Source organism: Excalfactoria chinensis, chromosome 1, assembly GCF_039878825.1.
Source record: "Excalfactoria chinensis isolate bCotChi1 chromosome 1, bCotChi1.hap2, whole genome shotgun sequence".
NCBI classification, from domain to species: domain Eukaryota; kingdom Metazoa; phylum Chordata; class Aves; order Galliformes; family Phasianidae; genus Excalfactoria; species Excalfactoria chinensis.
The window spans coordinates 74,647,806-74,662,250 of NC_092825.1; the positions used below are offsets into that span (position 1 = coordinate 74,647,806).

Here is a 14,445-nt window from a genome sequence, read left to right on the forward strand (position 1 = left end):
AGTAAAATAAAACAAAGTAAAATAAAATAACAACTCCATTCACCGCTGTAAGTTTCACTTCAAAACAGCAAGAAGTCCCCACCACCAACCCCACTGCCGACCCCACGGCACACGGAGTGGATGACGATTAAGCAGCACCCTCCGGTCCGGCACCCCCAGATTTTTAAGGCCTCTTTCGAACACCTCACATTGCTTATCTTTTAATTTTCGGGGGCTTCGTTCCCGACCCCATAGGCAGCGCGGACACCTCCCCGCACTCAGAGCGAGGCGCTCCGCTAAGGGTTAACTCCCCGCCCGGTGCTCGGGGGCCGCGGACGGCCAAAATTCCTCGTCCCGAAGCCCGGCTCTCCTTCCTTTCCCATTGGTCCACAGCTTTTGGGTCTCTCCCGATCCCTCTTTCCCATTGGCCAACGATATATATATTTTCACTAGGTGGTTTCCCCCCCCCTTCCCCCCCCCCCCCCCATTTGACAGGCGCAAGCAGCTTGCCTAACTCTCGGAGAGAGAGAAAAAAAAAACGACAACAAAACCAACAACAACAACAACAACAAAAAACCAACTCCCAGAAGTTTGGATCAATCAGAGACAGACAGAGAGAAAGGGGAGAAGGCAAAAAAAAAAAAAAAAAAAAAAAAAAAAAAAAAAGAAGAAAAAGATGAAACCCGGCCCGCTGCCCCTGTGAGCAGAGCACAGCCTCCAGCTCTGCCCCGCGGAGCACCGCAGCCCCATGTAGGACGGGGCTGTGCCGCTGGTGCTGGAGCCGCGGGGCCGAGTCCGCCCAGGGCCGGGGCCGGGGGGAAGATGAGCGAGAGGCGGAGGTCTGCGGTGGCCCTGAGCTCCCGAGCGCACGCATTCTCGGTCGAAGCCTTGATTGGGACGAATAAAAAGAGGAAACTGCGGGACTGGGAAGACAAGGGGCTGGATTTGTCCATGGAAAGCCTCAGCCCCAATGGCCAGCTGGGCGACGGCGAGGACCCGACGCAATGCCTGGACCTCAACCCCGGTCAGTGCCGCTCCGTTCTCCGGCAGCTGCTGCGGGAAACTCCCGGAGTTGGGGAGGGGGGGCCGGATTGGGGGGAGGAGAAGGGAAGGCGTTGTGCGGAGATTACTCGGATTTGTGTTATTTTTCTTCTTAGTATTTTCGGTTTACAGTGACTTTTCCGCAGCTCTTTCCCACTTTCCCTCCCGGTCCTGTATCTCCCTCGGACTCCGAACACCTCCCGCTTTCCTCTTCCCCCTCTCCCCCCAACTCTGCTCTGTGCTGACCGCGGTGGGACGCGCACTCCGCATCGCCCGGGTCCCTCGCCACCGAGGGAGGCTGGGGTGCACAAACGCCGCGTCACCGCTGAATCTGCCCCGTGGGTACCAAGCGGGGCACCGGGCAAGGGAAGAGAGCCCCGGAGCAGCGCATTGCCCGGCTCGGGACCCTCAGGGACCGGGAGGGAGTGGAGGGCAGCGGGATGGGGGGAAACGGGGCTGCGTGTTGCTTAGGGACAGAGAACACGGGGCTCCGCTCCCGTTTTTTAAAATCGACTATTGTTACCATCGATATTACCATGTTTATTTACTACAGTTTTTATTATACGCTATTACGATTGTTACGATGATTATGACACACTACTTTTATAATACGCTACTATCATTATACGTACTATTTTATTCGAAAGGCAGACGGTAGCCCGGAGCGCTCCTCCGGCTCCAGCGAAGCTCTGGGGCTCCTCTTGTCCCTCTCCCCCTCTGCCACATCTCTCCGGTCCTCCAACGCGGCCGCGGAGCCGCGGGTGGGTGCGCGCCGCCTCTGAGCGCCACCGAACGGGACGGGGCCACGTCGCTGCCCCCTGCGGGCTTCGGGCTCGGAGCGAGGTCGCTCTCGGTAATTACTCTTCCTTCAGTATTGGGGTGCTGGGGGTGGGGGGGAAGGCCAGAGGATGTCTGTTGCCACCACGTATGAGAAAGGATAGGAGCTTCATCCCCCGCTCCCAGGCCGCTCAGCCACACTTAAATCCCTTTGTAACTTATATACATACCTCCTGCAATATCCATATATTGCACGGTATATATTGCAATTTATACATTGTACTGTACATAGTGAGAAATGTGCGCATTTGGCGATTTTCCCGTGTCAGCCGCCGAAAAGCCGCAGTGAAAAACGTTGAGAAGCGTAAGGAAACAGTGCAACGGATCACCAAACGATTAACTGAAAGAAATCCGTAGTAAAAACCCAGCCTGGTGCTTCCGGAGGGAGCCGAGGCTCGGAGCTGCGCAGTCCCGGCCGCTGCGCTCCCATTGCGCGGTGCTACCGGTGCCGTCCCGGAGAGACGGAGTGCAGCGGCCGCCCGGCACCGCCCTTCCCAGAGACAACGAACAGCGGGAATAACTGAAAATAGAAAGGAGAAAAAAAAAAAGAGGGAGGGGGGGGGGAGGGGGAGGAAATAAAAAAAAAGAGAAAAAAAAAAAAAGAATAAAAAGGAGAGAAATTACGGCTTTAGGGTATTCCTCTTTCAAAATAACAAGTACGGGAGGGAAGAGAGAAAGATCTGCTTTGCCAAGGCAGAGAAGATGCGCGCACTGGTCTTTCTTAGAACCGTTTCTCACTAATTCCCGGTGTCTATACAATGTATTTGTGTTGGTCTAAAAGTCTGATTTGCCTTTTTTCCTCCACGAATTCGAACGAACAAAAACCAAAAAGCCCCAACACTTCTGCTCACCGGGCTGGCGACTGATAGAGAACTGACTGCAAAACGCCCGGGGCCCGGCCAGCCGTTGTGGTGTTTTTCATAAAGCGAAGGAAATCAGGAACAGTTCGGGAAACCATTCCGAGGAGGCTGATGGACTTTAAACGAAGTCCCGGCTGCAATTTGCGCGCTCACTTTATTAAAGCCAAATCCCGCGCAGCGCACCTCTGCTGCCTGGGTGGAAATTGGTTCGCGGCCGCGTAATGGCCCCCACATTCCGGCTTTATAAGGCCCCATTAAGAACAAACTTTACACCTCATGCGTTTAAACGTCGCCAAATCTCTGGCGATATACCAAAAATTGGAGGAGGGAGTTTTTATAGCGTCCCAAACCTTCCCGATTCCAAATCGCTGCTTTGAATGGAGTAGGAAATAGCGCGGGTATAGCGCTCGTGCCGGAGGCGTATCGGTGCGGGCCCCGAACGTAGCACTGAACGCTGCAAAAACGCGCACCGATCCGGCTCAGCAGAGAGCGAACGGGCCCCGATTTATCGAACTTATCGCAAAAATTCACTCCGAGCCCGCGGGGTTTCGCCGAACCGCTTTTCGTCCGCCCCAGGGAACGGAGTGCTGCCCGAGGGAGGTTGAGGAAGGTTCCGTCCTCTTCCTCGCCGCCCCTCTCTTGGGATGCCTCCTTTCTCGGCTACAGAGTCCGGCTTGGATTTTCCCCCGGTCTCCGCGTGCCTGTACCGTGAGAAAAACGAGATCGTTCCTCCGTGCCGCAGCGTCGGGGACCGCGTTTTGCCTGGGGAGCCTCGTGAGCCTCCCACGGCCTTCGAGTAGCGCCGGGAGGAGCCGCGCGTGGAGCGATGCGGGGCCGTGGGCGGTGGCGGCTCTCTTAGCGCTGCCCCCGCCCCACGCGGGGCACTGCGGGGCGGGAGCCCCCACGTTGCGGGGCCGAGAGCCCCCGCCGTGTGTCGCGGGGCCCGGTCGACGCTGTGTCTCTGATTAACTCCCGGCCGAGGGCGGATTTCGTCCCGGTGAACAGCCGACAGCCGGCTCTGGGGAAAGTTCCGATAGGAGTTCGGGGTTTCCCCTCCTAAACGCGGTCGCTCCACACGGGTGGACCCGCAGGAGCTCCAGGGGCAGAGCGAAAGAGCGCGGTTGGAAATGCGCAATTCCGTGCGTTTCGGTGCTCGTGGCGTTCACAGGCATAGAAAGGCGGCAGCGCGTTCCTAAGCGAATTCTGCCGCTACAACCTTCGGGATCGCGCACCCTCATCTCTCGTAAAATAATAATAATGATAATAATAATAATGAAAACGTCCGTTACAATAAACCCAACCAACCAATCAAGCAGCCCCTCAAAACCCCACATTTTCGAAAGTGTGATTTTTGTCCATCCGGGAAGACGTAATTACTTTCCAGCGCGCTGCTCGAAGCGGTATTGATCAGTGCGAGAGCAGAGCTCGGCACGCCCAGGTGCGCGCACCCAGCCTGGGGGCCGGATAGCTGAGGGGTCGGGGCTCCCCGCCCTCTGCTAGGGCGAACGAGTTTCCAGAGCACGAGAAATTCGATTAATTTTAGTTATCTTTGTTTGTTTCGACGTACACGCCTGTTTCTGGCTGCTCAACCTGGTGCATCTCCGTTTCTGGCCGTGCCCACGGGGTAACTCCGCTTCTCGCTCTGCCTGTTGTTGGAGCAGTGCGGGCGTGGGGCTCCGGAGGGCTTTTTGGTCTCTGCCTGTGTTGGGCAGGAGAGGATCGCAGAGGCCCGGGCCCTGCTGCTGAGCGGCGCCCCGGCACCACGAGCTGCGAGCCGAGGAACGTCGGCTTTGTGCTTGGCAGAAACCTCCGGGTCTGGTACAGTTTTCCGTCTCACTTCTGAGCGGGGCTGCAGGAGTTCCTCCCTCCCACCTGCTGCATCCTCCCGAGTAGGGGACACCGAGGCCACCCTCGCAGCATCTCACCCCATTGCGACCCCGTACATCCCACTCGCGGCGATGTGAAGCCGGGGGGCTCGGGCTGAGGCCATAGCAGGGCCGGGACCCCGGATGGAGCTCTGCGCGAGGTGCATGGAGTGCGCGGAGCTGAGCGGTGCGCTCCCACCGCCCTTGTGGGGGTGCGGAGCTCGCAGTGCGTTACGGGTGCGAACCAATAGAAGAGGAATCAAACCACGTTCTCCTAAATGTATTTTAAATCGCCACTATTTTTTATATATTTTATTTTTATTTTTATTTTAAATGTAGCTTAGTTTCATCCGGGGGGAAAGCTGTCAGATCAATGGGCATTTCTTGTCTTTAACAAGAACTGTGGGAGAATCCAGAGAGCTTCTGTTACCGGCATAGGTCTGCGATTCCTTCCGCACCATCCATCACCGCTCCCTCCTCCCGCTCGGGACCGAGAGCCTGTATCGAGTATCGGCCCCTCCTCGGGCAGCAGCGTCCACCTTCAGCCCTATCTGCCTCCTAGGAAACGGATGCTTTCTTTCAGATGAGAAAGTCGAAAAATGTCTTCCTAGAATGCAAGAAAGAGAGTTTGAATCGTTTCGCAGCACGGCAGTACCGCTTTGGTCACTTCTGTGCAGAGATCGGCGTCTCTCCAGCTCACCTCCCTCATGGCTCTGCTTCCACTTTCGTGGTTTTCAAGCTTGGAAGAATTGTGTTATGTTGTTCATATATATGTACATATATATGGACACACACACATAGTGTTCTGTTCCAGATTACAGCTTACAATAGTTTAAAAACGCACGGAAATCAGTCTGAGAGTACTCGGAACATTCCCACTGCATTGCAAGCAGCTTGTACGGCAGCTACATCATTCCCTGCTGTAAGCAAGATCTGTTCACATGCGGTTTCAGTCACCCTGAGTGTTCACACTGAGATCCGTACTTTGCGCTGCTGACATAAAGCAAGGCTCAGTTGGAAGAGGCTTCAGTTTTCCAACACTGACCACGTTCCAGATATCGATAGAGATGCCCGCAGGGGCTGTGCCCGTTGAGAGAACTACAGGACTCGGTGCCAGCTTTCGGCTCCCAGACGCCTCCCCGGGCATTGGCGAGGAATGGCGAGTCCCGACCTTTGGGCGGCGGAACGGGATCTGTGCGTCCGATGTCCGCCCTCGGCAGGAGCGGCGCTGGGCGATGCGGCGTGGGGTCCCGAGAGGCGACGCTGAGATTTTTCCCCTTTTTCTTTTCTTCCTCTCTTCTTCTTCTTCTTTTTCCTTTTTCTATCTTTCCTTTATTTTTTGTTTTATTTATTTTTTTCATTTTCCATTTCTTTTTTTTCCCCCCTCCATCGAAACGGTCGCTTCATCCCCACTTTGCTCCATCATCATTTAAAGCAGGTTACGACTCCATCCTTTCTGCTTGCTGGGCACCTGTTGTCGCAAAACACAAAGCATGCTCCGTTGAGGAGGGTTAAGGGCAAATAAAGGAGTGTTCTGGTAATGAAAATCGCTTTGGAAACCGGTTAAGAAATTTTAATACTGATAGGAAACACAGCGGGCGTTCAAGTTCCAGCAACGATATTCACGCCGTTGGCATCCTTTAATTGCACATCCTGCACGATCAGACAGCAGTGACTTAGTAAATCAATACGCGAAGCGACAAAAGCAGCCCCTTTTAAAAGGGATAACAAGGAGTTGCTCCTTGTTTGTTGTGTGTGCGTGAGTGCAAATAGCAGCTCGGTTGGGGAGGGGGTGATGGAGAGGTGTGATGGCCCGAGTCAGCACTCACAGCATGAGGGGAATCCGGGCTGGGGGCATGTTCTGCCTGCACCCAAATCAGTGGGAGATCTTTCGGTGGGGAAGCTGAACCAATACAGTGAAGACGTTGAGGAGGGGTTCAGGTCTGCTTGAATCGAAGCTCCTTTCTCCTCTGCTTTCTTCTCATTCTCTATTTTAATTCTATTTTTTTTTTCTTTCTTTAATTAATTCTTTTAAAATTAATTTTATTTAGAAGTGGGAAAACTTTATCTTTGGCCGACCTTTCAATACATTTCCAAGACCTCCTGTCTAAATTATGTTAAAAATAATTTTAAAATCAATTTCGAAATGCATTTTTAATTTAAAAAAAGAGAGATTTTTCATTTTGATAACGATGAAATGGGGAATTTGAGCTTTTACAGCACCCTACCTGTTCATTTTTCTTCTTCTAACGAAGTGATTTTCCAAATCTAACATAACTGATTTTTCTCCTCTCTGAAGACACATTCTCTTCATCAGTTCATTGTATTTAAAATGAAACAAAACAAAAACAATGAATAAAGTACTGTCACAAGGGGTAGTTTCACTAAAAAGTATCCACACTGTCCTGTTCTGAAGCATTCTTCCTTCATGAGGGAGCATCATTGAATACTGTCAAATGGGCATTTTTAGTGATGTCCACGTATATGATTCTTGGAAAAGGAATTTAGGAAGAAATTACAGACAAACTGATTTGCAGTTCCTAAAGATCCCTTAAGTGGCTGATTAAGAAATGGACACAAACAATGTTAATAATCAGCGCACAGATAGAAATCAGCACGGCAGAAGTTGTTTGAATGTCACTCGCTGAGTGCACACGGAACAATTATGAATGGCTTATGGAGCTGCGACTTCCCCTGATGGCTGGGTGTGCCCTTGGCTGGCGTGAACTGTTTTCCCATGACCGATGAATTAACAAAACCAAGTGTCTACTTTTTGGAACTTGGGGAAATAAAGAGCCGTTCGATCAGAAATCTGCCCCCAGACTGAAGGGAGAACTGAAGATGCCAGAGGGCCTTTGTTTTAAATGAGAACGGAGAGCATAGAAGAATTCTTAAGAAGATACACAGGCCAACAACATCATTCCTAATCAAGGTATTGAAAGTGCTGACTGACCGTGTGGATGCTTCTGGGTAGATAAGAATTCCAAAGCGATATATGGTAATATTTAGCAATAAATGTCACTCTGTACAAAGAGGGCAGGGAGTCTTTGAAAGTTCTGTGGGTTTGAATTTGCTGAGGAAGAGGGGACCTTGAGAAGAGATGGAGAGATTCAGAGATGGGCTTTTTTTCCCTTTGACTGCCTTCAGTCCCACTCAGATGATCCTTTAAACAAAACAATTCATTGTGCATAGGTGTTATTGTTCTATTCTGCTTTCAGTGAAGACGTTATCTCAGCTCCGTAGATGCACTTTGCGCTAATAAGAGACAAAGGTTTTATTGCCCTTTAAGCAGTTTTTCTTACTGGGATGAAAAGGCAGAAGTAGGAGATCTATTGAGTATTCACTTGTACCTACTCAGACCTCGATGGAAACTCCTACCAACTTTCTAAAAAGCAGACTTCAGCCCTGAAATCGTATGGATTCTGCTGCTGCCCCAACTTGTTGCACGATGCCTTTCAACAACTGGGATGGGCAATCCTAAACTTTCAGTTGACGCCTCCTTTTGCAAATATATGAATTGCACAAATCAGACCCTTGCTTGCTTCCTGCTCTTTGCTGTGCAATGCTCACACTGGGGCTGTCAGAACTGAGGCTGTTGTGTTTCCTCGGCTTCCTTTGGTCTACTGGAGCGCTGTGTCTGTTTGTAGGAATAAATAATCAAGACCATGAGGGTAACACCCAGATGACCATTTTTATGCTATGAGAGGACCGTGCTTTCTTTTTGTCTTCAGTTCTTATGCAAATGTATGGTAGTATGAAAACTGCTGTGTTGGGTCAGATTAAGTTTCGGCATTGTGCCTGGTCTTGTGGCATCTGAGCACTCCTGCCTTTGAGTTGTGTAAAGCAATACGGCAGTGCTCCATACAAGGCAACAAGGCTGCTTTTTCAAACTGAGAAGTTGTCCTTTTGTTTCTTATGCCAGAGGGATGTAGAAAGTGTGGAAGAATGTAGAATGCAGCACATGGTTGTGGAGCCTAATGGTTTTTATTTCACTTCAGAATTTAAAGGATAAACAGAAGATCTATTATTGTAGGATTTGGGTGCTTCCTGTGCCAGGCTCTTTGGAGCAAGCACCAAAAGGCTTCATTTACCATCCGACAGCTCTATCAAAGTCTGTCAGCGAGGCAGCCCCACTCCTTACAGCCATTGTCTGCATGCAGACATAATGCTGGGGTGCTGTTGTGCAGGTCCCTGCATTGCAAATCCAGCTTTGCCCTTGCATCCCACTCTGGTTGGTCTGTGCAGAGCAATTCTGCTTACTGCAGGACTCAGGAAATTGTGCTGGGGGTGAGAGAAGGGAGGGTGGCCATGAAGATTGCCAGTGGTGTGCTGTTACAGGAATGGTCAATAATTGATAGCTCTTGTGAAAATAGGGTTGTATAATAAGCTTGAGGAAAAACTCCCCTCTTGCTCCTTGGAATGAAAGATCTGATTGTAGGGTGGCTGTTTATTAAGAGTGTTTCAAGATGGATTGCTCGAGTAATATTAAGGTGCTGAGCATCATTTACCCAGAGTAATGTGAGTTCTTTAAAAATCAATCAAAAAAGCTGTTCAGCCCCAAAAGGGAATGGAAAATGTTTGGGACATTTGCTGCCTCTTTCTTTTTGCGCTGTGGGACAAATCTCATTGGGCAACTGCTGCAGAAGCTCTGTTTCGATGCTGAGGTTCTCCTTTGCATGACTCCTGTGGGGATGAAATGGTTATGAAACTGGGGAGAGAGGATCTAAAAGGGGCAAAGGAGTAGAAAACTAGGTACTGAAGGAGACCTTTTTTGAGAAGGAATGAAAGAAACACGACAGGAAAGATCAGAGGAGGAAGGAAGTGTTCAGTGTTTTGTTTCCTAACCCAATGTCTGGCTGTGGTGTGGGGAGAATCTAGAGACTTACCCCCTACATCTGGGTTGCCTCATGTTGTTTTCCTCCCAGAAAAATGAATGGCATGGCACCTTGAGATGCAAAATAATGTTATAGTGAATAGAGTTACAGGGTTTATGGATTTAGGGCTATAGGGTTTATGAAAGCAGTATGTTGTAAATGTATAATTATCTGGTATGGCACAGATCTATGAGGGCCCTGAGAAAAGAAGGGGAAACCTCTCGTAGAGAAGTTTTAAGATACCAACCAACCGACAGGGTTTCTTCTCATGGTTTTTGTTCTCTTGATGTAAAAAAAAAATAAAAATCAGGAATTGCAGGATAAATATATGGATGAAATATTCTCACTTACAATGAACTCCATAGAACTTTTTTTTTCTTTATTTTTAAGAAAAACACTTCAAATCCTACTCACCATTTTTATTCAGAGCTTCATCCTTTTTATAATCAATAGAAGTTGAATATGGATTTTTCTTAGGTCTATGCTATTATGCTGTTGTATTTCTTGTATAACATCAATTTCCTTTGTGTATAAAAACCAGATCTTTCTGTTCCTTATATTATTCATATTTAAATTATCCATAAATGGAAGTGTTTTTATGTGCCCTATGGAGCGTGTCAGCCACTATTGCAATGAGCTTAGTTTCTTACTATATAGGTATACCTAGAGGCATTTTCTAATTGCTAATTAAATTATGCATAGTGCGTTTCATGTCGTTAAGGAAGTAATTAAAGTTTACGTACGGTAATCGGCTACTCCAGAAAACTCAGCCTCTCCTTCTGCTCCCAGTTTCTACTTGTGACTGTGTGTATTTCTGTGTCTTTGCTGGGGCTAGAGACGGAACGGGGAGGAAAACAGCATTTTTGTGCAGCAGCAGAATTTCTTGGAAGTTCTGTTCTTTTGTGCAGACTGGCGAGAGTCAGTGATCTAAATGAAGAATTATGAATACAATAATGATTTCTTATGACAATGGTTTGTAGCTGCCTTTTTGCCGATGAATTGGCCCTTAATCATTTTCCTTATGCAAATTCAGACACTCGCTGATTGTTCATGAAAACATTTGGCGATCCTGAGCCGGGATCTACATGGCTGCATCTCATACAGTTGCTATTCTCTGCAACACAGTGACGTTGTACAGATACACGGGAAGAAAACTATTATTACCATAGTCACCCAATGAATTGTATGCTAGCTAATTTGCATTATTTTTCCTGAAATATATAAGTGCGTTTTTTATATTGCTTTTTTCCCATTTTCCATTTCTCTTTTGCATTACTCCAGATTCATAATATTTTTTGAGTCGCAGTCGTGACATTAATCATGTTTTCTCCTGCAAATCAGGATCCTCATCTTCCTTTACTTGTGCAGTGAGAAGCGGCTCATTGTTGCCAGTTAGGATGTTACATGTGCTTGCTTACACTAGTGGCTCTTTGGATCGGCTCCCTTTTCTGTTTTGTTTTGTTTGCATTAACATTACTGCAGAGCGCACCAATCCACGATGAGGGCTTTGGGACAAACTGCAGTTTTACAAAGAATAATGTTTTGAAGGTGTTGCTGGTTAGTCACCTTCTTTTAATAATGCAGCATTTCCGACAGCCATTTACACCATGGTTGGATACATTCATTCTCGTACACATACTGAGATGTGCATTTCATTAAGAGAAGAATTTGCTGCATTGAGCACAGAGATGAAATGCCCCTAACTCTTCTGTGCTGACTTTGTGATGAGGGGAACAGAGACTTCAACAACAATTTGTTGTTATTCTACTTGAGGGGTAAATTTGGCATAATTTAATACCAAATTCGAAGTGATCCCCAATGATTCTGGGACAGGAACTCAGAATTCACGATACAGGGAATACCCACAGTGAAGAATGAAGAAATTACAAACAAATTTGTGAAGTGGAACAGGGGTCTTGTGTTGGTTCAGTGCAGTGAATCACAGGTTAAAGCTCCATTTTATTAAGGTATATTTTGTGAACTATATCAGAAAATTCCCGAGATGCAGTTCCCCTTCCTCTGCCTAGGATGTTGAAAGAGATACCAGTACATATTGTGCATCTTGAACATAAACAAGGGAATGGAGAGCAATGATTTCTCATCTACAGATGCAGAGAACAATCTAAAATGAGAAGGCCATATCCTCAGAGTTCTGTTATTTCTTCCTCTTCATGTTCCTCATTTGGTAAAAAAGAATTCCCAGCTCATGCTGATGCCTTGAAGGTCTTCCCTGTTTCATATGGAATCAGTGATAGAGCCACTTATACACAGTGTTTTCCAAAGTGTGAATCTATCAATTTTTCTCTCTTCTATAAGATTTTGGTTAAGCTCAAACAGATAAAGGTTTTGGGTTTTCTTTTTTTTTGTTCTTTTTTTTTTTTTTTTTTTTTTTTTTTTTTTGTTATGAGGGCATTGCTTTTCAAAACTTATTTTAAATCTTTCCGTTCTCTCTTTATAGGGACATGGTTTAGTGGGAGCTATTGGTAATAGGTGAACGATTGGACTGGATTATCTTTTAGGTCTTTTCCAACCTTGGTGATTCTATGATTCTGTATCAGTCCCAGGGCCAAATTCAGCAAGCAGCTGAGCAATCCAGCCATCGTATCACTGTGTTTCAGCAGAGGTTGTGCAGTGGCCATGATTTTTTTCCCAAATATCTACTCTCATCCGTTTATACTGAATGCAGTTCTCTCTATCTCCCTCTCTTTCTCTCTCTTTTTTGTTAAAACTGGGGATTTTTGCAGGGAAGAAAGTCCTCCAGGTCAGTAAAAGTGACTGTCAAAGAGCGAACAGCAAAGCATCTGCATTCAAATTCCATTTTGCTTGTTATGTACTCTCCTCATGTTGTGTGCATGTGTAAGTCCTTCTATACAGACTGATTTATAGTATTGCATACTGGACGTATTATATTAATAATATCCTGAGTATGTGTGTTTTTCTGAATAAGAGTGTAGTCTAATCTGGAATTTGAACATTTAACTTCTTTAAGATGTTTGAGAAATATCTGCCTTTTCCGTTCCTGTTTAGCACTTCCAGTTTGTCTCAGCAGTAACAGATATCAGTGTCATGTTTGATGGCCAGAAATAGGATAGTTTTGCTCTGGTGAAGAAAGCAACTTGTATTTTAGTATTATTATTATTATTATTTTTCCACTAGAGGCTCTTATTTTACCACAGAATTTAAGCATATGTATGTTTTTTCTAGGGCAGTAGAGAACTGTCTTGTGTTTTCATGGGAGAAGCATCTCTTTTTCAGTCTATTTGCTCAATTTAGCTTTCTGCAAGCACCTGAAGTAAGGACTTAAGACATGAAAGTTACTCTGCTGCTGTCTTTGGTGAGAGCCACTCAACAACAGCAGTGTTTCCATGGATCCAGCAGATATATTCGTGGCAGCAAGGGCTTCCCTCAAGGCAAAAGTGGGGGTGAAATCCTTCCTTAAGAGGACAATTCAAACAATTCCCTGTGCTAAACAGAAGTGCAAAAACCTCTTTTTAATGAAAGACAGATTGCCATCGTTTGCCAGAGATTATCACTCTGCTAAACTGAAGCAGAGCAGCAGAAATTCCTGCATCATTTACATCCTGTGAAGGAGGCAAGGGCAAAAGCTGGAGGGGAAATATTTATCAGTATGGGAGCAAACAGCTGCGAAGAAGAAAAAGCTGAACTTTAAGTTGTCGAGTCTCCCAGCAAAATAAAATGATAGTTTAGGAAAAGCCATACCAAGCAAACCCTGGGCTGTGCCATACTGTAAATCCTGAAAGGGACACTCTCGTCTTGAACATAAAAGAAGACTGATCTGTTCCAAAATCTTTCATCTCCAACAGAGCTCCCTTTAAAAATGCTGGCTGGCATTTAAAAGTGTATTGAACTCCAATTTTTGTTCCTGGGATCTCTCCTGCACCACTCTTTGTGTTTGCAAAGGTGGTTTCTGTTAGCCAGTTTCCTCCTTGCTATCTGAGGCCCCGATCCTGCCAAAATGTATTCCCATCCTTTGCTGCCGCGAGTCTCCCATTGAAATCACTCCCAGCAGGAAAGGTGAGCTCACACTTGTGTGTGTGTGTAGGATCAGTGCCTGACTGTAGGGGAAATGGAAACTGCATAAAGTTCTGTCAGTGGCACAAAGTAAACAATTGAGGATGTAGGCTGAAACGTATTTCTTTAATACTTTAGTTGCAGGAATTCTAGATGTGATGTGTAACTCTAGTAAGGGATAGACCCTTCAGAAAGGAATGTAATTTTTTCATCTTATAAGTAAGTATGTAATTTTAAGCAGAACTGGCCATAGCATAGATTGAAATCATTGTACTTGTGAGGTGAGGAACCACACTCTTTTCCTTTCAGTCCATATTTTCCTTCCAGCATAAAATCGTTGAGCCTTTCTGCTGCTTGCCATTAGATGCTGGTGGAACTTTGATTTTATTTCCCTCTGTGCATGATTTTATTTTGCATGTTTGTCAGTTCTGACGATGAAACTCAAGTTCATTTAGGAACCACCTGCTGTCATCTTTTATGGTGTCAGTGCAAGACAGAATGTTGAGAAAAATGAAGTTGTGACTTCTCAAATGTCCTTGTTCAGAAAAACTGACCCTGGTATCTTGATTCCCACATATATCAGATGCAATTTATGTGTTTACTTTAATCTAAAGTCTTCAACTGCATTCAAAATTGAAATAAAAATGTTTATATCATTTATATGCATTAAAAAATGCCATCAAGATTTGAAGTATTATGGTGACATACATGACCATAACTCAAAAAATCTAGCATACCAGTTTCAGCCTTTCAGCCTGTGCTAGAATTGGTTGGGTGCAAACCCATTGTCATCTGACAGATCTGGGTACAGCTGGTGCATGAAACTCCATCAGGCTCAGTATGATTAGCCACAGTAATAGGGGGATGAGACATTAGGTGAAAAATTATCTTTGTTTCTGAGTATCAACCTGATATAAAACATGGGGAAAGGAGATTTGCCATTACTTGACTTTTAGT

The 14,445-nt window shown here is 46.4% G+C and overlaps 1 protein-coding gene across 1 annotated transcript in view; it reads left to right on the forward strand.

Annotated features, from left to right (window-relative positions):
- The first annotated feature begins 732 nt into the window (after positions 1-732).
- The window catches only part of TBX15 (T-box transcription factor 15), an 88,786-nt gene continuing 75,073 nt past the window's right edge, over positions 733-14,445 (forward strand). The window contains exon 1 of the mRNA XM_072336625.1: positions 733-1,003. Within this exon, the coding sequence (XP_072192726.1) occupies positions 802-1,003 (202 nt within the window). The 5' untranslated portion in view covers positions 733-801. The remainder of the gene's footprint in view (positions 1,004-14,445) is intronic.